General features: G+C 44.1%; 1 protein-coding gene across 1 annotated transcript in view; it reads left to right on the top strand.

Annotated features, from left to right (window-relative positions):
• Window positions 1-1098: 1098 nt before the first annotated feature.
• Window positions 1099-18269, top strand: part of DNAH3 (dynein axonemal heavy chain 3) — a 194695-nt gene continuing 177524 nt past the window's right edge. The window contains exons 1-8 of the mRNA XM_060124014.1: window positions 1099-1153; window positions 5634-5683; window positions 9790-9894; window positions 10437-10671; window positions 13447-13519; window positions 13788-13962; window positions 15780-15969; window positions 17435-17630. Of these exons, the coding sequence (XP_059979997.1) occupies window positions 5645-5683; window positions 9790-9894; window positions 10437-10671; window positions 13447-13519; window positions 13788-13962; window positions 15780-15969; window positions 17435-17630 (1013 nt within the window). The 5' untranslated portion in view covers window positions 1099-1153; window positions 5634-5644. The remainder of the gene's footprint in view (window positions 1154-5633; window positions 5684-9789; window positions 9895-10436; window positions 10672-13446; window positions 13520-13787; window positions 13963-15779; window positions 15970-17434; window positions 17631-18269) is intronic.

The following is an 18269-nucleotide window of genomic DNA, read 5'->3' as shown; positions in this document are numbered from 1 at the left end:
AGCCGGGCGGGGCAGGGATCGCATCTCCGGCTTGAGGCCGGGAACCGCCGGGCGCCTCGGGCCTATCAGACCTCCCCCTCCCCATCTGTTTCCAGTCTCTCAGCCTTCCTAAACGCGAGAGGGGACAGGCGGCCAGTTTCTTGGGATCCAAGGAGAGGGGAAAAGGGGGGTGATACAGGTACACAGGGGGGCTCTGCGCCCGAGGGGGCACCGAGGCTGAGAAATGGGAGCTTGGGGGCGGGGAGTCGAGTACACCGTCATTAATTTGGGGAGGAGAATCCCACCTGTGGTACTTGGAGTTCCCCTCTCTGCAGTGAGAGGGGAGGGGCCCTCCGTAGAGAATAACCCGGGAGGGAGGAGGGCACCCATTTTCATTAATCCTAAAGAGGGAGTTCGGAGTCTTCCCAACCGGGTTTCCCAAGAAGGGGAAGGGTCCCGGGTGGGATGGGGATGGTAACCCTTTTACCAAATGTAGTAGTAGGTGTAGGGGTGTGTGTGTGTGTATGGGGGTCTCGCAGGGGCTCGGAGGGATGAGACTCCCCTTATTACCAAACGTCGTGCTGAAGGCTTCGGGCGTGGGACACCGACTATCCTCTCAACCGACCCCCCCCCCCGCCCTCCTCCAAAATTTGTCCCGCCCGGCGAGGGGGCTGTCTAGCCAGCCGGGTCCCCTGCGCCCAAGCTGCCAGCTCTCACCTGGTCCCGGCGGCGCGCTGCAGGCCGAGCTGCGTGTGCGGGCAGCTAGAGGAGACACGCCCAAGCGGCGGCTGTGAAGCGGCACCCCGCTTTCTCACTCCACCCCCGCCGGCCGTCTTCCTCCGCCGCGCGGACCCGCGCCGTCCCTCCTCTCCCTCCCCTCCCCTCCGCTTGGCTCTCCCCGCCTGCAGCTCTTGCAAAGGACGCTGTCTCCCTCAGCTTTTTGGAGCCTCCCGGACAAGCCACGAGTGAGGAGCACGTGAGGAAACTGAGGCTCAGAGAGAGTTGCCCTTCCTACACTCTTGGCTTGGAGTGAGGGCGCCCAGGCCATCTCTGAGACAGGTGGACTGGCAGCTGAGAACGGGTTTTCCCAGGGTCTCAGGGCTTCCCCTGCCTAAATACCCTGAACCAGCTCTTCTGGAAGCATCTCTGGAGCTCAGGACAGACAAGTGACGAGGTACGACCTTGACTGGAAGGTTTTAACCGTTACTTCTCAAACGCAAATATCATGAGCCAGTGAGATCCCTAAAGATCGGTTCGATTAGTATCTCCATTTTATAAATGAAAAAGTCTAATCCCAAATCCTTCAGTTTCAAGTCAGAGCCAGAACACATGTTCCTTGGCCTGAAATCCAGCCCATACAGCAGGGTTTCTCAAGGGGCAGCGAGCGCTATTGACATTTTGGTCAGGAAAATTCTGTGTTGAGTGGGCTGTCCTGTGTATTGTAGGATGTTTAGCAGCAACCCTGGCGTCCAACCGCTAGATGCCAGTAGTACTTTCCTTCCCTGCAGCTCCCCAAACATTGGCAGATGTCCCCTGGGGGGCACAGTTGTCTAGGTTGAGAACAACTGCCATAGAACAAACTCGTAAAGACCATGAACCGAGGTCCAACAGTCCTGGACTCTGATCCCAGGGCAGAGTCTTACTGTGTGGATGAGTTAACCTCGCTGAGCTTCAGCTTCATCTGTAAAATGGAGAGGGATAGACTTGAGCATTGGCCTGCTGCTGCACGGTTCTCATGCCCTTTCCATCCAGGGACCTTTGCTGATCTGTCTCTCCTCTGTGACTTGTGTCCGTAGGCACCTGAAAAATAACTCTTTAGGAAAGATCAAAGCAATCACAGGGTTGTAGTGAGGACTGGTGCAATAATGTCTGTAAAGACCTTAGCACCTATCGGGAACACAGGAGGAGCTCAAAAATATTTAACATATTGTGCTTTTCTTTTTCTGTGTCTTATCATGGTTACTTGGTTTATTTTTCTTTTTTGTTTATTTTTAATTTTTTTTTGTGGTACGTGGGCCTCTCACTGCTGTGGCCTCTCCCGTTGTGGGGCACAGGCTCCGGACGCGCAGGCTCAGCGGCCATGGCTCACGGGCCCAGCCGCTCCGCGGCAGGTGGGATCTTCCCGGACCGGGGCACGAACCCGTGTCCCCTGCATCGGCAGGCGGACTCTCAACCACTGCGCCACCAGGGAAGCCCTTTTTTGTTTATTTTTATATTGCGGTGTAGTTAACATATAACATTATATTAGCTTCAGCTGTACAACGTAATGATTTGATGTTTGTGTATATTGCAAAATAATCACCACAATAAACCTAGTTAACATCTGTCACCATACACAGTGACAGAATTGTTTTTCTTGTGACGAGAACATTTAAGATTTGCTCTCTTAGCAACTTTCAAATATGCGATACAGTTTTATTTTGACTTCTTTCACTGATTTTGCCCACCCACCAATGATGTATTACTTCTACCAACTAATATTTCTAGAAATAATCAGGCTGGTGGATAGAGAAATAAGCTTGGGGATAATAATAATAAGCTAAGGGATCGTGCTCTAACTCCACAAGAGCCAAGAAGGGGGGAGCTGATGGTGAAGATAGGAGGACATGGACGGAGAAGTGTCCCTAAATTTTTACGTTTCAGGCAGTCCTGTCCGTTTTCATGCCTTTTGTTCAGCTGCAGTGTGATGGGTGCCCCATCCAGGAAAGGGTTGGTTATTGTTTGGGTTTGGAGGGTTTTTTTCTTTAGGACAAAACTGCAACCCTCCTTCCCTGGTGGGTGTTGCTTTGGGAAGCTGAATTGAGGCCTTCACTGGAAATTTTGTTCGAGGGTGCCATCTAGGGGAACCTCTGTGAATCTTCTAGTTCCTTTCACTTGCATTGTTGTAGGACCAGCCAGATTTTGGGTTTCCTTGTGTGTTGGCTGCCTTCTCTATCTACCACACTATATATTACCCAACGGTGGGAATCTTAGCATCTCTCAGTAGCACAAGGACTTGGCTCTTGCTGACCATTGGATGGGTCAATAAAATAAGTCCCTGGATAAGCAACTGTTTCAAGCCTCAGAAAAGATCTGCCAGAAACACTGGGCTCTGAATTACAAACGTGTGAAAACTTCCAGCAACAGATTGAGACTCTAAGCTGTTAACACCACAAAGATGGGGATAACCTAGAGGCTAGCTGACCTCTTCTCCCCATATTGCCAGATTTAACAAATAAAAATACAGGACAGCCAGTTCAATTTGAATTTCAGGTGAGCAACAGATAACTTTTTAGGATGAGTATGTCTGGGCATCCTGTGTTTCATCTGGCAACCCTATGTACTTGAAGTTGATTAAGGGATTTGAGGACTGCATCCTCACTTGGAAATTGCTGAACAGAAGATTAAGTCAGCAAGCAATTCTGGTGCCGGTGAGGTGGCCTGGGGCAGAGGGGAGATGATGGAAGTTTCATTCTCTTTGGCAGATATTTTTTTTTATTTTCTATCTTTCTTCAGACTACATGTAGGCTTTTGGTTAAAGCCACGGAGCAGATTCCATAATCAGGTGAAGTTCTAACTTTGCCACTGACCTAGCTGCGTGACTATGGGCAAATTACTTAACCTCCCTGTTTCTCAGTTTCCTCAGTCATAAAACTTGGGATAGTTGTATTCATCTTCTCCATTGTTGAGAAGATTTGGGAAGATGATGCTCATTAAGTGCTTACCACAGTGCCAACAGCTAATATACATCAATAAATGAAAGCTGTAATTATTGCTTTGATGTTTTTGGACACAGGTAGACTTAAAGCACACAAAATTTTAAAGGGAGGTGTGTCTCCTACTCACCCACAAGGTCACGGGGCTCATGGGCACCCTACCAGGCCCCTTCCAGAGTTCTTTACTTTGTTGGGTTACATACAGTTGCTGGGTTTTTTGTGGGACATGGGGTTTCATATCCTATTATAGGAGGCCGGGTAATAACCCCATTTCCATCTAAAGTCTCAAACCCTGTCACTGGCTCATTTATTCCAAACACTATTTGAAACTGTATATATACCTTATGGTAGAGAGTGCAAATGTAAGGAATGAGGATTCTCAAGGTTATTTTGAAGGTATGGAAAGCCAAACTTTGAGGGAAAAGTAAGAAAAAGGAGAAATGGAAGTACTTGGTACTATGTAATGCTCATCGTAAGATCTCAGAAATGTTTGTTTTATGGGCAGGTACTTTATGGAAAGAACACTGGACTCTGGAGTCATAAGGACAGGGTTCACATTGTATCAGCACTACTTAGAAGTCCTGGCAGTTTAGGAAAATTATGTTTCTTTCTCAGTTTTGGTTTCGTCAGTCATAAAATGGCAACATCATGGAGTGTGGGGGAAAATTGAATGACAAAACATACATATATATATAGAAGCCTGTCTCCCAAAAAGAGCTCAATAAGTCTAACTTGATTTTGAGAAAATTTTGAAAGTGACCACTTAACGTGTGCTTTGAATGTCTGGGCAGCAGCTAATTATATCTTGTGTGTGTGAGCATATGTGTGCATGTATTCCTGTGTTTATCATGAGAATGATGTTAGCCACACTTACAGAGTGCCTACTGTGTTGAGTGACCAAGCTGTCTCAGTTTGCCCAGGACTGAGGGAGTTCTCGGGGTGCAGGACTTGCAGTATTAAAACCCAGAAAGTCCCAGGAAACTGGGACAAGTTGGTCATCCTTCTACTATGTGCAGGTTGCTTTACAGGTATTATCTCATTAACTCTCAAGCCCACCTATGAGGTAGGTTGACACACTGTTGGCATTTTACATCGTAAAGGACACTTGGAGAGATTAAGCAATTTGCTCAAGCCACATAGCTAATTAAATGGGAAGGGCAGGATCTGAACCCAGACCTGTCTGACTCTAGGGCCCAAGAATTTAACCACCGCTCTGTGTGCATTTAGGCCCCTCCAAAGGCATAACCTCTTGTTGCCATTCACCTCCTGGATCATTGCTAAACACTTTTCCACCTTCCCTCCTGTCACCGAAACTTCATGCTGGACAGCTGACCTACAGCAAAGGGAGAGACCTGGACACAAAGCTGAGTCAAGACCAGTCTTGTATCTGGGCACAACAGAGGCCCCTCCTTCCCTAGCAACAGACGCTGAAGCCTTGTGACTGGCCCCAGGACCTGGGTACAAGCTCCTCCAGTGTTAAAAATAACCTGAGAGGAGGAGAGAGAAGAGTTCAGGCTGCCAGGGGGAATGTTTGGTGGGGTGCTTCCTCCCTCTTCTCTGTGTTAGTATGTAACTCTGCTTCAGTTTTTTCTCTACAGTGAAGTCGGTGTATTCCTGGAAAAGTTCCAAGGGAGGTGCTGCTCAGGGGATGGGAAGAGTGGCCATCACAGGGAAGCTGCAGCACAGAGCCCAGCAGAGCCCCAAGGCTGCTCCTTCATTCTCTAGCTTCCCTTTCTCTCCTCTTCTACCTGGAAACTCCTCAGGGGGCTGAAGTCCATGACCTCGGAGAGGCAGCCCTGTGAACAGAGCTTTCAGAACATCTGGAAAGTTCCGTAATCTGTGTCATCCCCATTATGCTATAAGGAATTTCAGAGCCACTGAAATTGGCTAGGAGAGGAAGAATTGATAGGAGAGGAAGAAACTGAGAGCTCTTTGTTCCTTTTTTAAATATTTTTATAGGTCCAGTTAGAATGGAGAACATGAGTGACGCGGATTGCTCATCTCAGAAGGTAGGTATGAATTTTAAGGTGTATTTCTTTTTTCATACCTGTAGTATTTTCAACATGTAGGGAAATTGGAAGTGGGTGGGAAGGGGATGTTTCAGTCATAAACCAATTGCCATGTTAGATCTCCTTGACCAGGCATATCTGTTAATCAAATAATGTCCTTGAATTATGCTTTGTTCTGAATTAGGCTTTTGGACATCTTCAAGTTTTGCTGAGAATATTTCAGGAATAGACACCTTTCTTTCCCTTCCTTTTCAAGGCCATTAGACCATATGTTCCATCCAGCAGTTCCCAGCACTGGAAGTACATATATAAGAATATACTGGGGAGTATCTTGAAAATGTAGAGACTTGGCCTCACTCCCAAAGATTCTGATCTCAAAGGTCTGGAGTGGAGCCCTGCAGTCTGTATTTTTAGCTAAGACTCTAGTGACTCTGCTGTTGCAGGTTCTTAAGTGAGCATTTGGAAGCTGCTTCCGTGAAGGACTTGCAAACATCACATGTAGTCAGAAATAAGCACCTGAAAGTAACAGTTCTACCCAATCTAGGTGCCAGAATCTTGGTGGAGAAGCCAAGATCCACTAAGTTGCCGTACATTGAAGTGTATGGCGCATTTTACACTGCAGAGGAGCATTTTAAATCAAAACTTTGTAAAATTAAAGTGGATTTGTTGATAATTACTGAGCCCACCCCCTGAAATGGAAATGCTCTGCCATTTACCAGAGAGAACACTTACGCATTAGTATTTTTAACAAACCGTTTTGGGTAGCCAGGTAGTTCTTACAAAAATCTCCATCTCTTTCACCTTGAAGGTGCCACAGAGGATTCTTAACCAGGTGTGTTCAAGAAAACTCTCTTTGTTTTATGAATTGATTTCTAGATCTGCTAATCTTGTATGTGTCCCATGTGTCCCTGTCCCATGAACTGAGCTGTTTTCTGCTATCATGGTTTAATGGCTCTGTGTGTATAAGTCTTAGTCTGTGCCTATGAACTAGCTTAAAGTTTAATTTGTTCTTCAGCGGTTCTGCTTCTCTCCATTGTGCTCTGCAAAATGCTCAATGTTAGTTTGCTTTCTTTTTTTAATATAAATTTATTTATTTTATTTATTTATTTTTGGCTGCGTTGGGTCTCCGTTGCTGCGTGCGGGCTTTGTCTAATTGCAGTGAGCAGGGACTACTCTTCGTTTAGGTGCGTATGGTTCTCATTGTGGTGGCTTCTCTTGTTGCGGAGCATGGGCTCTAGGCATACGGCCTTCAGTAGTTGTGGCTTGCAGGCTCTAGAGCGCAGGCTCAGTAGTTGCAGCACACGGGCTGAGTTGCTCTGCAGCATGTGGGATCTTCCCGGACCAGGGCTCGAACCCATGTCCCCTGCATTGGCAGGCGGGTTCTTAACCACTGTGCCACCAGGAAAGTGCCTAGTTTGCTTTCTTGCAAAATGTTGTTTTCTTTCTTTATTATCCCAAGAATGGCTTTTCTCTTTATATGATGACTCAGCTGCCTCTGTGTCTATCTCTTGGATGACCATCTCTCAGTATGGAGGGACTTACCTATGATTCAGTCTGGCTCAAACCCAAAAAGGAATCTATGGGCTCAAGAAATTGAGAAGTCCAAGTTGGATCCCGGGGTCCAGTTGATGTCATTGGGAGTCTGTCTTTGTCCTTCCGGTGCTTTGCTTTCTTTTATGTTGGCTTTAATCTAAGGAAGACTTTTTTCACATAAGGCAAAGATGGCTGTTGAGAGTACCTCTTTCTCAATGGCACTACCAAAAGTGTCAGGAATGATTGTGATTAGCCCAGCTTGGGTTACACACCTATCCCTGAACCAATCACAGTGTCTAGGAGGAGAGAGTATTCTGACTGACCAGACCTGTATCACATGCTCTACCCGGGACACAGGCTGGAAACTATACAGCATGGACAGAAATTGGAGTAGCGCCAGTTATGTCCACTAGGGCTCTATTCTGCCTGTTTTGCTGGGAAGAGTAACTTCCCAGTATATGTCAGGGCTGAAATCAGGTTTACCCCAACCATAAGCAGAAGCATGAATGCTAAGCCACCTCCAGAATAATGTTAATATCCTCCTCAACTGCAAAAGAGTCTCCTCAACTGTAACTTACTCAAGATGTCTGAAATTTGTGGTGTTTGCTTGTTGTTCTTTTAATGAATAGTTTTATTTGAAACAGATTTAAAAGCTAGGCCAAGGGAAAGATTTCCACTGACCACAAAACCTTCTTGCTTGCAAAGACAAAATGCAGACAGCCCTAACTTATCAATCAGTATATGTCCGTATAGGTCCCAGTCACATCTGGGATCCTGAAGGAAACCATGAATGACTTCATTTCCCTGAAAATACTGCTGCCAAAATCTGCCTTGGATGGTATAGTACCCATTTTGGATGGCCAGGTTCCTTTCAAGTTGATGCTGAGTTTTTTCATTTTGTTCACCTCATCAGTGCAGATCTGATATTAATTTCGCTAGTGAAAGAGAAGGCTCTTGGAGATGATTCATCGATTCTTAGATCCTTGAAATTGAGGTCAAGAGCAGAGAGACAGGCACAGTGCTAAGCTGAAAACAACAGGGTCATCTTGTTTAAGGTGGAGCCTGAGCATCCCCATGTTTAATAAAGTTCTGTTAGTGGGTCTGAAATTTTTGAAAACCACTGAATTAGGCCATTAGATCAGTGAACCTATTATGTTTTTAAAACTCCCAGGCTCAGTATGCGTTTTGTTTAAGAGTTTGCATGTTTTTGTTTAATTTTAACATCAACACATTCCCAAAGTAATTTGCTGTGTAAGTGATACTTGCCATTTCCAGTGTGTTGGGATGCTGAGTGATGTGTATTTAAAAGCACCTCTGGGGACTTCCCTGGCGGTCCGGTGGTTAAGACTTCGCCTTCCGATGCAGGGGGTGCGGGTTCAATCCCTGGTCAGGGAGCTAAGATCCCACGTGGCTCATGGCCAAAAAACCAAAACATAAAACGGAAGCAATATTGTAACAAATTCAATAAAGAGTTTAAAAATGGTCCACATCAAAAAAAAATCTTAAAAAAAATCTTTAAAAAATAAAAGCACCTCTGTGTGGCTAGTATGTGTTACCTATCCTCTGTGAGCCTTGGTTTCAGCTAGAACATGGGTATAAAGAATCTCCTAAGTGCCTGGTGCATAATGTTTAGAATGATGGCAGATGTCATTGTTGTTAATGTTATTATTTTATGAGGTTGAGTCATCAGTGAGGGATTGGTTGGGGCATGGGATGGCTAATATCTGATTCATATACCCCCTACGTCTCTACCTTCAGTTACCCTGCATGACTTAATTTGCTGACCCAGATAAATCAAATCTGTCCAATAACGTCTCATCTTACACAGTCATTGCCTCAGGTGAAAAATCACAAAGAGCCAAAATTATACTTGCAGATCCATTAAACCACCTTTAAAGTGCTGTATAGCAACACCTCTCCGTAAGTCCAGCCCAGAAGTTTTCCTCCATCACAGCCCCAGATGAAGTAGTCGTCGTGCTTATAGTGGCTGGGTGTAGGACAGAAACACACACAGCATTGCTCAACACTGAAATCACCTTCACCTCTGAGGTGAAAAGGCACCGGGAGCTGAGAGTGGCAGTGGGAGCCACAGGTTCACCTCTGTCTGAGGCTCACTCTCTGAATGGCATGGTGGACCTACATGCCCACACTCTTTAAATGATACTTTTTCTTTCCACAGGAAGCACAGAGTTACTTATGCCACTGCATAAGCAAATTTCTATTTGGAATTTTGCCAATGTGAAATGCAAGAGTCAATTTTTTAAAGTCAACCCCTTTAATTACAACCCAGGGTAGGGTACCTGGAGGTGCCCTCAGATTTGGGCTCTTCCCAGGGGAAAAAAAAATATATCTGAATTTGCTCACTGCAGTGTAGCCAAGGAGGAGATGCTAGAGGAGAGACATTAACAATTAAGAAATGAAACCTACACAGTGGATAGGGGTGAGAAGGGTGCTGTATGGCAGAACTTTGTGCCTAAAACCTTTCCTGAGGACCTTTTTACTCCTTATCAACCTCAGAAGCTTGGAAATCTTTCCTAATTCCTGAAGAGTGGCTTTGTGTCTGTTTCCCACAGATCCACAAAAATGACTCGATATATCACATGAGCCACTCCCAGATGCGGCCAGAGTTGCCTCCTCTGCCTGCTTCTTCTAACGAGGAACCATCTGAACTCTATAAGGTATGTTCACCTGGCTGCTACTCTTCTGCTTGTACTAGTATGGGGGCAAACAGTCAGACTTGACAAGTGGCATTAGAGGCCTTGGTCATTTTTGCCACTGGAAGAGGCTACAGCACCATGGGAGAAAGCTATGCAGTAACACAAAGGTGAGTTAGAATCTGGCCTTCTCACTTACCTGCTGCATTATTTAAACTCTCTGAACTTCTCCATATTCAGCTGTAAAATGAGAACAGTTATTTCTACCTTATAGCCACGTCCATAGCCATAAAGACAGTAGATGTAAATTATCTGATCACAAATTTACTGAATATTGAAAGCAAGCTGTCATCCTTGTCATCAGAAATCATGCTCACAATGGTCAGAGAAGTACAGTTGGTGTCCATTCCGAAAGTATTTGCACTCAGTGTGCAGAAGGTAGAGCCCCCGTGTAAGGCATGTGGGATGCCATGAGTCTCAGTGTGAGTGGAGCCTGGCCCTAAGGAGCCCAGGCCCCCCGAGTGATGTCCCTCATCATGTGTCACTGTGCATTTCTTCCCTTGTAGACAGTCATGTCGCACAGCCTTTACCCACCCTTGATGCAACGCACATCATGGACCCTGGCTGCACCCTTCAAAGAGCAGCACCACCACAATGGACCCAGCAACTCCATTGCCAACAACTACTCCTTGATGGCCCAGGACCTGAAGCTGAAGGACCTGCTGAAGGTCTACCAGCCCGTCACCATCAGCGTCCCCAGGGAGAAGATTGTTCAGGGGCTGCCATTAGGTATTTCTGGCTGTGTGCCATACCCACTCAGAATAGGGCTTTGGAGTGAGATTTCTAATCCTGGGTTTTAGTCCTGGCTCCACCTTTTGCTGCACCTAACTTTGGGTAACCTCATGGAGCCTCAGTCTCCTCATCTCTGAAATGGGAATGACTGTAATGGCTAGCATGACATTTACCATACACCAAGCACTGCTCCATGTGCTTCTTGTTGATTGCTGCATAACAAGTTACCCCCAAACTTAATAGTTTAAAACAACTACCATTTGTTGTCTTACAGTTTCTGTCAGGAATCTGGGCATGGCTTAACTGGCTCAGAATCTCTCACAAGTGTACAATCAAGGTGTCAGCCAGGGCCACAGTCATTGAAAGGCAACTAGGGAAGGGTCCTCTTCCAATCTCACTCACATCCCCCACTGCCTGTTGGCCATAAACATCAGTTTCTTACCGTATGGGCCTATCCATAGTATAGTTCACAATATGACTTCTGGCTTCCCTTAGAGGGAATGAGGGAGAGAGCAAGAGAGAGAAGAGAGCCAGCAAGATAGAAGCCACTGTCTTTTTGGAACTTAAATTTGGAAGTGACATCCTATCACTTTTGCCATTTTCTCTTTGTTAGAAGTGAGTTGGTAGGTCCCGCCCACACTTAAGAGGATTACACAAGGGCATGATTCCAAGAAGTGAGGATCCTTGGGGACCATCTTGGAAGCTGCTTACCACAGTACTTTATATGTATTAATTTGTTTAGTCCCACTGGGTACACCTATATCTGCTTAAGGATATCCTTTAGTAGTTCTTGTTAGAGGTGTGTTGGAGACTTTCACTCTGCCTGCTGTCTCAAACTCATTATCATGTTTTTCTTTATCCTCTCTGCTGTGTCTCGGTGAATTCCTCAAATATATCTTCCAGCTCACTAATTTGCTCTTCAACTATGTTCAGTCTTGAGTTTAACGTGTCTAATGAATGGGTTTTGTTTTAATGACAGTATCTTTTTGTTTTCAGATTTCCTAATTGGTTCTATTTATGAGGACCACACTTGCCAATTTATTATTCTATTCTCATGGACATAGCCCTTCCAATATCAATCACTTGGAGGATCTTAAACATTTATTTTAGAGAATTATTAGTATTGCTGTATCATTTCCATTTTATAAATATGTCCCTCAATTTTTGAGTTTATTTGCTATCTTTCTTAGTATTGGTTTTTCTCATGTGTTATGGGATTTTAGTTTGCAGACTTATATTGAGAGTTTTTCCCTTTCTTGCTACATGCATTCCCCATTGGTTGAGGTATAATACACATACAATAAAATGCACAGATCTTAAGTGTTCAGTTCAATGAGTTTTGACAATTGTTTACACCATATAGCCACCACCCAAATAAGATATAGGGTATTTCCATCACTAGAGAAAGTTCCCTTGTGCTCCTTTCCCATCAGTTCCTTCCTCTACCCAACACCATCCCACCCCAGGGTAACCACTTTCTGATTTCTGTCACCATAGGTTAGTTTTGGTTGCTCTCACATATAAATGTACTCAAACAGTGTATTCTTTTGACATACCTTTTAAAATCTTGCCTTTTTCCCTTATGCCTTCATCTGGCATCTTGGACCCCAAATTAGTACCAGATCTTATATTGGTGGCTTAGGACTCCCGTCCTAAGGTGATGTTTGGGGATTGTAGATCTGGTCCCTGAGGCGATGTTAGGCTTGGCCTAGATATTACCAGCCTTTCTTTGCTTTCTGTGGCCACCATGTGAATTGAGGATAACAAGTGCTTTATCTGCATGACAGTGTTGCTGTCTTTTCGGCGTGTCTTGGGTAGGGCAGCCCTGGCTTCATGCTGTGAGCCTACCTGCAGTCCCCACAATCATGGTATGTTTTGGGTTCTGTTATTCCCCCCAGGTATCAAACACCTAACTACTTCTGCCTGCTTCTGGAGCCAGAAGCCAAGTTTAAGACTTTTAGTTCACAACGTGTTTATTTTTAGTCCACACAGAAGAGCATCTTTTCGAACAATGCACTGTCTTTTTAATTTTAAAGAATATTTTTTCTATTATTGTTATATTTGGAGTAAGTTGAGGAAATTAAAGTATGAACTCAAAATACATCTTAACCAAGAGTCTTCACTCCTCTGATTCCCTCAAAATGTCAAATTCATATTAGTATGTCTTTAACATGTCTCTATGACATGTTAGTTTCCTTAGGCTAGAATCTTAAGCAAGTATCCAGTTAAAGTATAATAGTAGAGTTTTATATTACTTGTTGAATTTATTTATCACAAATGATATTTATTGCAATACCTTCTGTTTATTACAAATGACATCAGTTTTTCTATTTGCAATAATTATATTTATTGCAAATGATACTGGTTTTTCTACTTGTGATAATCATAATATTTCCTTTAAAATAAATATATTAGATTTAAAAGTCTGAATCTATTTAAAGAAAAATATTAAGCAGTAATACACCTGATGTTTAGAAAATAGAGCATATAGGATTGGGGAGTGAATTGAGCAATTATTAATACTTGTCCAGTGTATGGGATAACAGAAGGTATGCTCATCCCCATTTCACAGTTGGGGAAGCTGAGGCTTGGAGTGATGGTCACTTCTTCAGGGTCACACAGGTAATTAGTGGTACAGGGCCCACATCACCTGCGTCATCCCACCACACCAAGTCCACCCTGCTTAGTGTTCTCCTGCACTACCCTGAGACTGGCATCCCTGTGGACAGAGGACCGCCCAAGGCCACTGCTCATCACTGATGTCTTTCTTCTCTACTGTTCTAGCAAATAAAAGCTCATCAGAGCCTAACAAGAAGAAAATGAAGTTCTCCCCCAAAGACAAAGAGGATCTCACTGGGTAAGGTGTCCCTATGGGCACAGGGGATTGCAGGACACTGGGCTGAACTGAAGAAGGCTGTGGTCTCTTGAAAGCCATGCTCTGCTTCTTGACTTTAAAGCGTTCCTGGATACCTAGTTACTCATGTTTTTTTTTCCCCAACAGTCCTCTTAATCCAATTTTTTGAGGCTCTAAATAAAAATAAATTAGCCAACTAAGCAAAACCAACGCTAACAAACCTATGAGGTGTTCCATGGAACCAAGGACTGAGCTTGTGTCTACTTTTCAGGACGAGGTTGGCCCGCAGCACCTCAACCTCCTTACCTATGAGGACGGAGGTGGTGACATCTTTGACTCTCCCAGGAAGCAGACCAATGAGTCCAGAAGAACAGATTGATGTGATGTTACAGCAGGAGATGGAAATAGAAAGTCAAGAAACCAAACCAACTGAATCAGACTTGGAGGTACATTCTTATTGCCTCCTTTCTCTCAATTTGCTAAGTATTACTCTTGGCATCTCAGTGATTCTAAACTGGAGAAAAACAGCAGAGTCACCTAGGGAATGTTTTAAAAATACTGAAGTCCAGACCCCATGACAGACTACTGAATGAAGGTGTGCGTGCCTGAATTCTCTGCTCTAGTAAGTCTTAGGAATCAGTGCCTTTGGGTCCTCATAGAATGTAGGTTGCGGAATGGTGACCCATAGGCTGGGGTTGCCAGATTTTGAAAAACAAAAATACAACAAAAACAAGACACCAGTTAAATTTGAATTTCAGATAAACAATGAATAATTTTTTAGTATAAGTATATCCTAGTGCATCCTGTATTTTATCCGGCAACCCTACCATGAGATGAATTTGGCCTATAGATGTGTTTTGAAAGTAAAGGAAATCTCACATAAGCTAGATTTCTTACCTCTCTTGAAAAAATTAAAATATTTGAAGCAGAACAGTAGCCACTTCCTTTAGATGAGAAATACATTCTCTGGTTTGTCAGTCTCCACAATTCCTTATTATTTTCTTATGTACAGCCAACTTTCAGTTATTAACGTTACCTGCCTGGTCCCAGGTAGACTTTTGAGCTTCCAACCCCTGTCTTAAAAGAACAAATAGCTTGCGAATTTATAGTGTATAGTAAAATGATTAATAATAAAAACCCATAGTAACTGAGCATGTGCTATTAGCAAAATTCCATGCTAAACCCTCTAGATGCTTGACCCCATTCAAGACCTAGGGACTATGGTTATTCCTATTGTCCAGTTGTGGAAATTGGGCGGGGGACTGATTAAGTAACTTGCTCAAGGTTATACAGTCAGTAAGAGGCAAAACTAGAACTTAGACCAGGTCTGGCTGATACTGACATCTCTGTGCTCTTAGGAGCTACACAGCATTTCTCAAACTTGCCTGAAAATAAGAATCACCTGGGGTGCTTGCTAACAAGTCCCAAATGCCCTAGCAGGGGGCCTGTGAATCTGCATTTAACAGGAGCCTCTCTCCTCACCCCACGCAGTTCTTATAATGAGGGAAGTTTGGAATTTGTCCTGTATTAAGGTTGAAGAGATGTAAGCTCAGCCTCTTCTGACCACAGACAATTGGCACTGAAGGTCAAATCTGATTTCAAACCCTTTCCTATACTTTGTGCTTCTCATCCATCTGAAATTATTCATTTCCAGAGCCACTCAGCCATCTAGCAGCTTAGAGGCAAGCCCTAAATAAACCAAACTTCCTAACGTCACCAGGTCCCACTGGGCATTTTTGTTCAGTTCCTGTGTTTGTGTGGCTTTTCTAAACTCAAAAGTCCCATGGTTGGATTAGAAGAGCTAACTCCCAAGTCTCACTCAGGCTTGGGGGTTTTTCCCCACGGACAGCTACAAGCCACAGGATCAAGTGTTTCTTTGTATAGGAGCATTGTTGTTGAGGAGAGTGAATTATTTGAGTCCACTTGAGCTTGTCATTCCTCTTCTTAAAGCTCACCAGATAATGCCACCTCCATCCCTGGCCTCAGTCCTCCTTCCACTGTTCCTATCTGCGTGGCGTTGGACAAGTCCTTCCTTATACCACGCTGAGATCTCTCTGGCTTTGTTTGACTCCTCCAGAGTCATGGGGAATACTCGCCAATGATGTATTGCAATGAGTGTGAAGTCACAGGCCCAGGAGCGAGTGACGGATGGAGATAGGTGCTGTATGAACAGGGTCCCTTGGTGGCTGACAGGTGTGGGCAAGTGGGCGCAGTTAGCCAATTGATGTTGATCATTTTCTTGTTGGTGGTTTGTTTACGGAAGAGATACTATTACTATTTGACCAATGGAGTCCAGAAAGACATGATTGCCCCCCAGGAGGATGAAGTGATGGTTCGGATTTCAAAGCTGATTTCTAACACACTGCTGACAAGTCCCTTCCTGGAACCCCTGATGACTGTCCTTGTGGAGGAGAAGGAAAATGACTATTACAGTAGCCTCAAGAAAAGCATTGGTAAGGCTGGGCATAAATGGGACAGGGGTTCCTATGTGGAGGCACCTTCTTTCCTCTCACTGTCAGTCCTTCACCCTGGTTACTCTGAAAATGCCAAAAACATTGTTTAACTTTTCATCCAAATGCTCCCCGCCACCATCACTCATGTCCACACCAGTACTTACCACACTTTAATGTGCATCTAACCTAAAGATCTTGTTAAAGTGCAGATTCTGATTCAGTAGAGTTTGGGAGAGGCCCAAGATTCTGCACTTCTAACAAGCTCCCAGGTGATGCAGGTGCTACTCAGGTGCTACTTACTGTAAGTAGCAGCACTAAGAAGTAGGGGCCTACTCACATTTAAAATCTAGTTCAAGACCTGCCTCTTCCCTCAAGTATTTTGATCTCTGCAACCCTCAGTGATGACTCCATCCTCTGCATTCATAGCACTTCTTGTTTCTACTTTCAACTCATCCCACTTTGGAACTTCTCCCGTGCCACTGTTTCTCTACGGCTATTTAACACTGGCATTGTCTTTCTTATGGGTCTCAGCTCTCTTATTAGACATTAGCTGATGTATCATCGATCCTCCCTCCCCTTCATATTTAGCCCCATGTCTCGTGCGCACAGTAGGTCGTTGGGAAATGTTTGATGATGGTGAATAATGTGAGAAACACATCAAAGGGGAGAGGTGATCATATTAGTTCCCCAACTTCCCATTTTATCTGGAGCACAGCTATACTTACCAAGTTGTTATTTTTAATTTCTTAATTAACCTTCTAATGGTGTCAGTGTAATGGCGCCTTGTCTGCTATAGGCTAGAACCAAACTTACAAGGGTAAACATGTAAAGCCCTTCAAATTTCAGCCTCAACCTACTTCTCCAGTCTTACCACCTTGCACTCTACCACTTGTACCTGTTATTTCTGCCACAGAATGACTCGCAGCACCTTGAGTATATTATACAAAAGTCATGGAACTGCACTTCTTATCCTTCAGACAAAATCCTACTCATTCTTTATGACCCGGCTTAAATGGTGCTTCCTCTGTGAGGCTTTTGCCAGTCCTTAGCACGTGAAACATTTGCCTCTAAATTTCCATTCATAGGTATCTGATGTCATCCATTGTGTTTATTTTTTATGTAACTATTTTGGTGTGAGAAATCAGTTAATGAGTAATGAGGTATCAGCAAATACTAATTCACTGATATGCATAATGCTAGATATCCTAACAGGACTCAACTCCAGATTCGAAGTACTCCAGACTGTAAAGTTATATTCCTCTTTCCCTGAAATATCTCACATACCAACAGAGTGGAACCTACCCAATTTAGTTATACCCAGGAGATTACCACTGACCTTGTAAATGAGGGAGCATTTCCAAGTGTAAATGGACAGAGGCACATTTACCTTTAAAGTGTTGACGCTAAGAGCCCAGAGTGTTCAAGGTCCCTGCTTCATAACAAGTGTTTGCCCTGTTGGTTATAGTTGATTACATCCTCATGGATCCGATGGAGAGGAAAAGACTCTTCATCGAGAGCATCCCCCGAGCATTTCCTCAAAGAGTGATCCGGGCCCCTGTGCCCTGGCACAGTGTCTACAGGAATGCCAAGAAGTGGAACGAGGACCATCTGCACACAGTGAACCCCATGATGCTCAGCCTGAAACAGCTGTGGTTTACCGAGTAAGAAGTGCTTCCCGTCCCTTTTCTTCCCTTTCCTTATTGCTTCCACACATAAGAGATCATCTTATGTGGAAGTAGCCTTGCCCTTGAAGTAAAATGACAAACATCCCAGACCCAAAGTGCAGTATGAACAGCAAGTGACAACTCTCCACGCAGGGCTAAGTGGCCCTCCTTTGTGTCTTCACAGCACCCAGTGCCTGTCTGTAGGCACTGGAGCATACTGGTTAAGAGCACTCACATGGAGCCGGCCTACTCAGGTCCGCCTCTAGCTGTGCTGCTTCATAAGTAACATCCTCATCTCTAAATTTGGGATAATAAGACTTCCTACTTCGTAGTGTTGGTAGGAGGGATAAATAATTTAATACACGCAAAGTACTTAGAATAGTGCCTGATGTAAGTATCCAGTAGGTGTTAATTAGACCTCCATTATGAAATGTATCACACTGAATGATAATTACATGTTTATGACTTTGACTCTCTCTAGCCTATGAAATGTATGGGGGCTTGAGTCTTTTAGTTTTTTTCCTTTCCAAATTCTTTTTTAAAATTTATTTTATTGAAGTATAGTTGATCTACAATGTTGTGTTAATTTCTACTGTATGGCAAAGGAATTCGGTCACACATGTATATATTCTTTTT

This window comes from Lagenorhynchus albirostris, chromosome 15 (assembly GCF_949774975.1).
Source record: "Lagenorhynchus albirostris chromosome 15, mLagAlb1.1, whole genome shotgun sequence".
Classification (NCBI taxonomy): Eukaryota; Metazoa; Chordata; class Mammalia; order Artiodactyla; family Delphinidae; genus Lagenorhynchus; species Lagenorhynchus albirostris.
The sequence above is the reverse complement of the archived record's forward strand: the minus strand, read 5'-3'. Positions and strand labels throughout refer to the sequence as shown.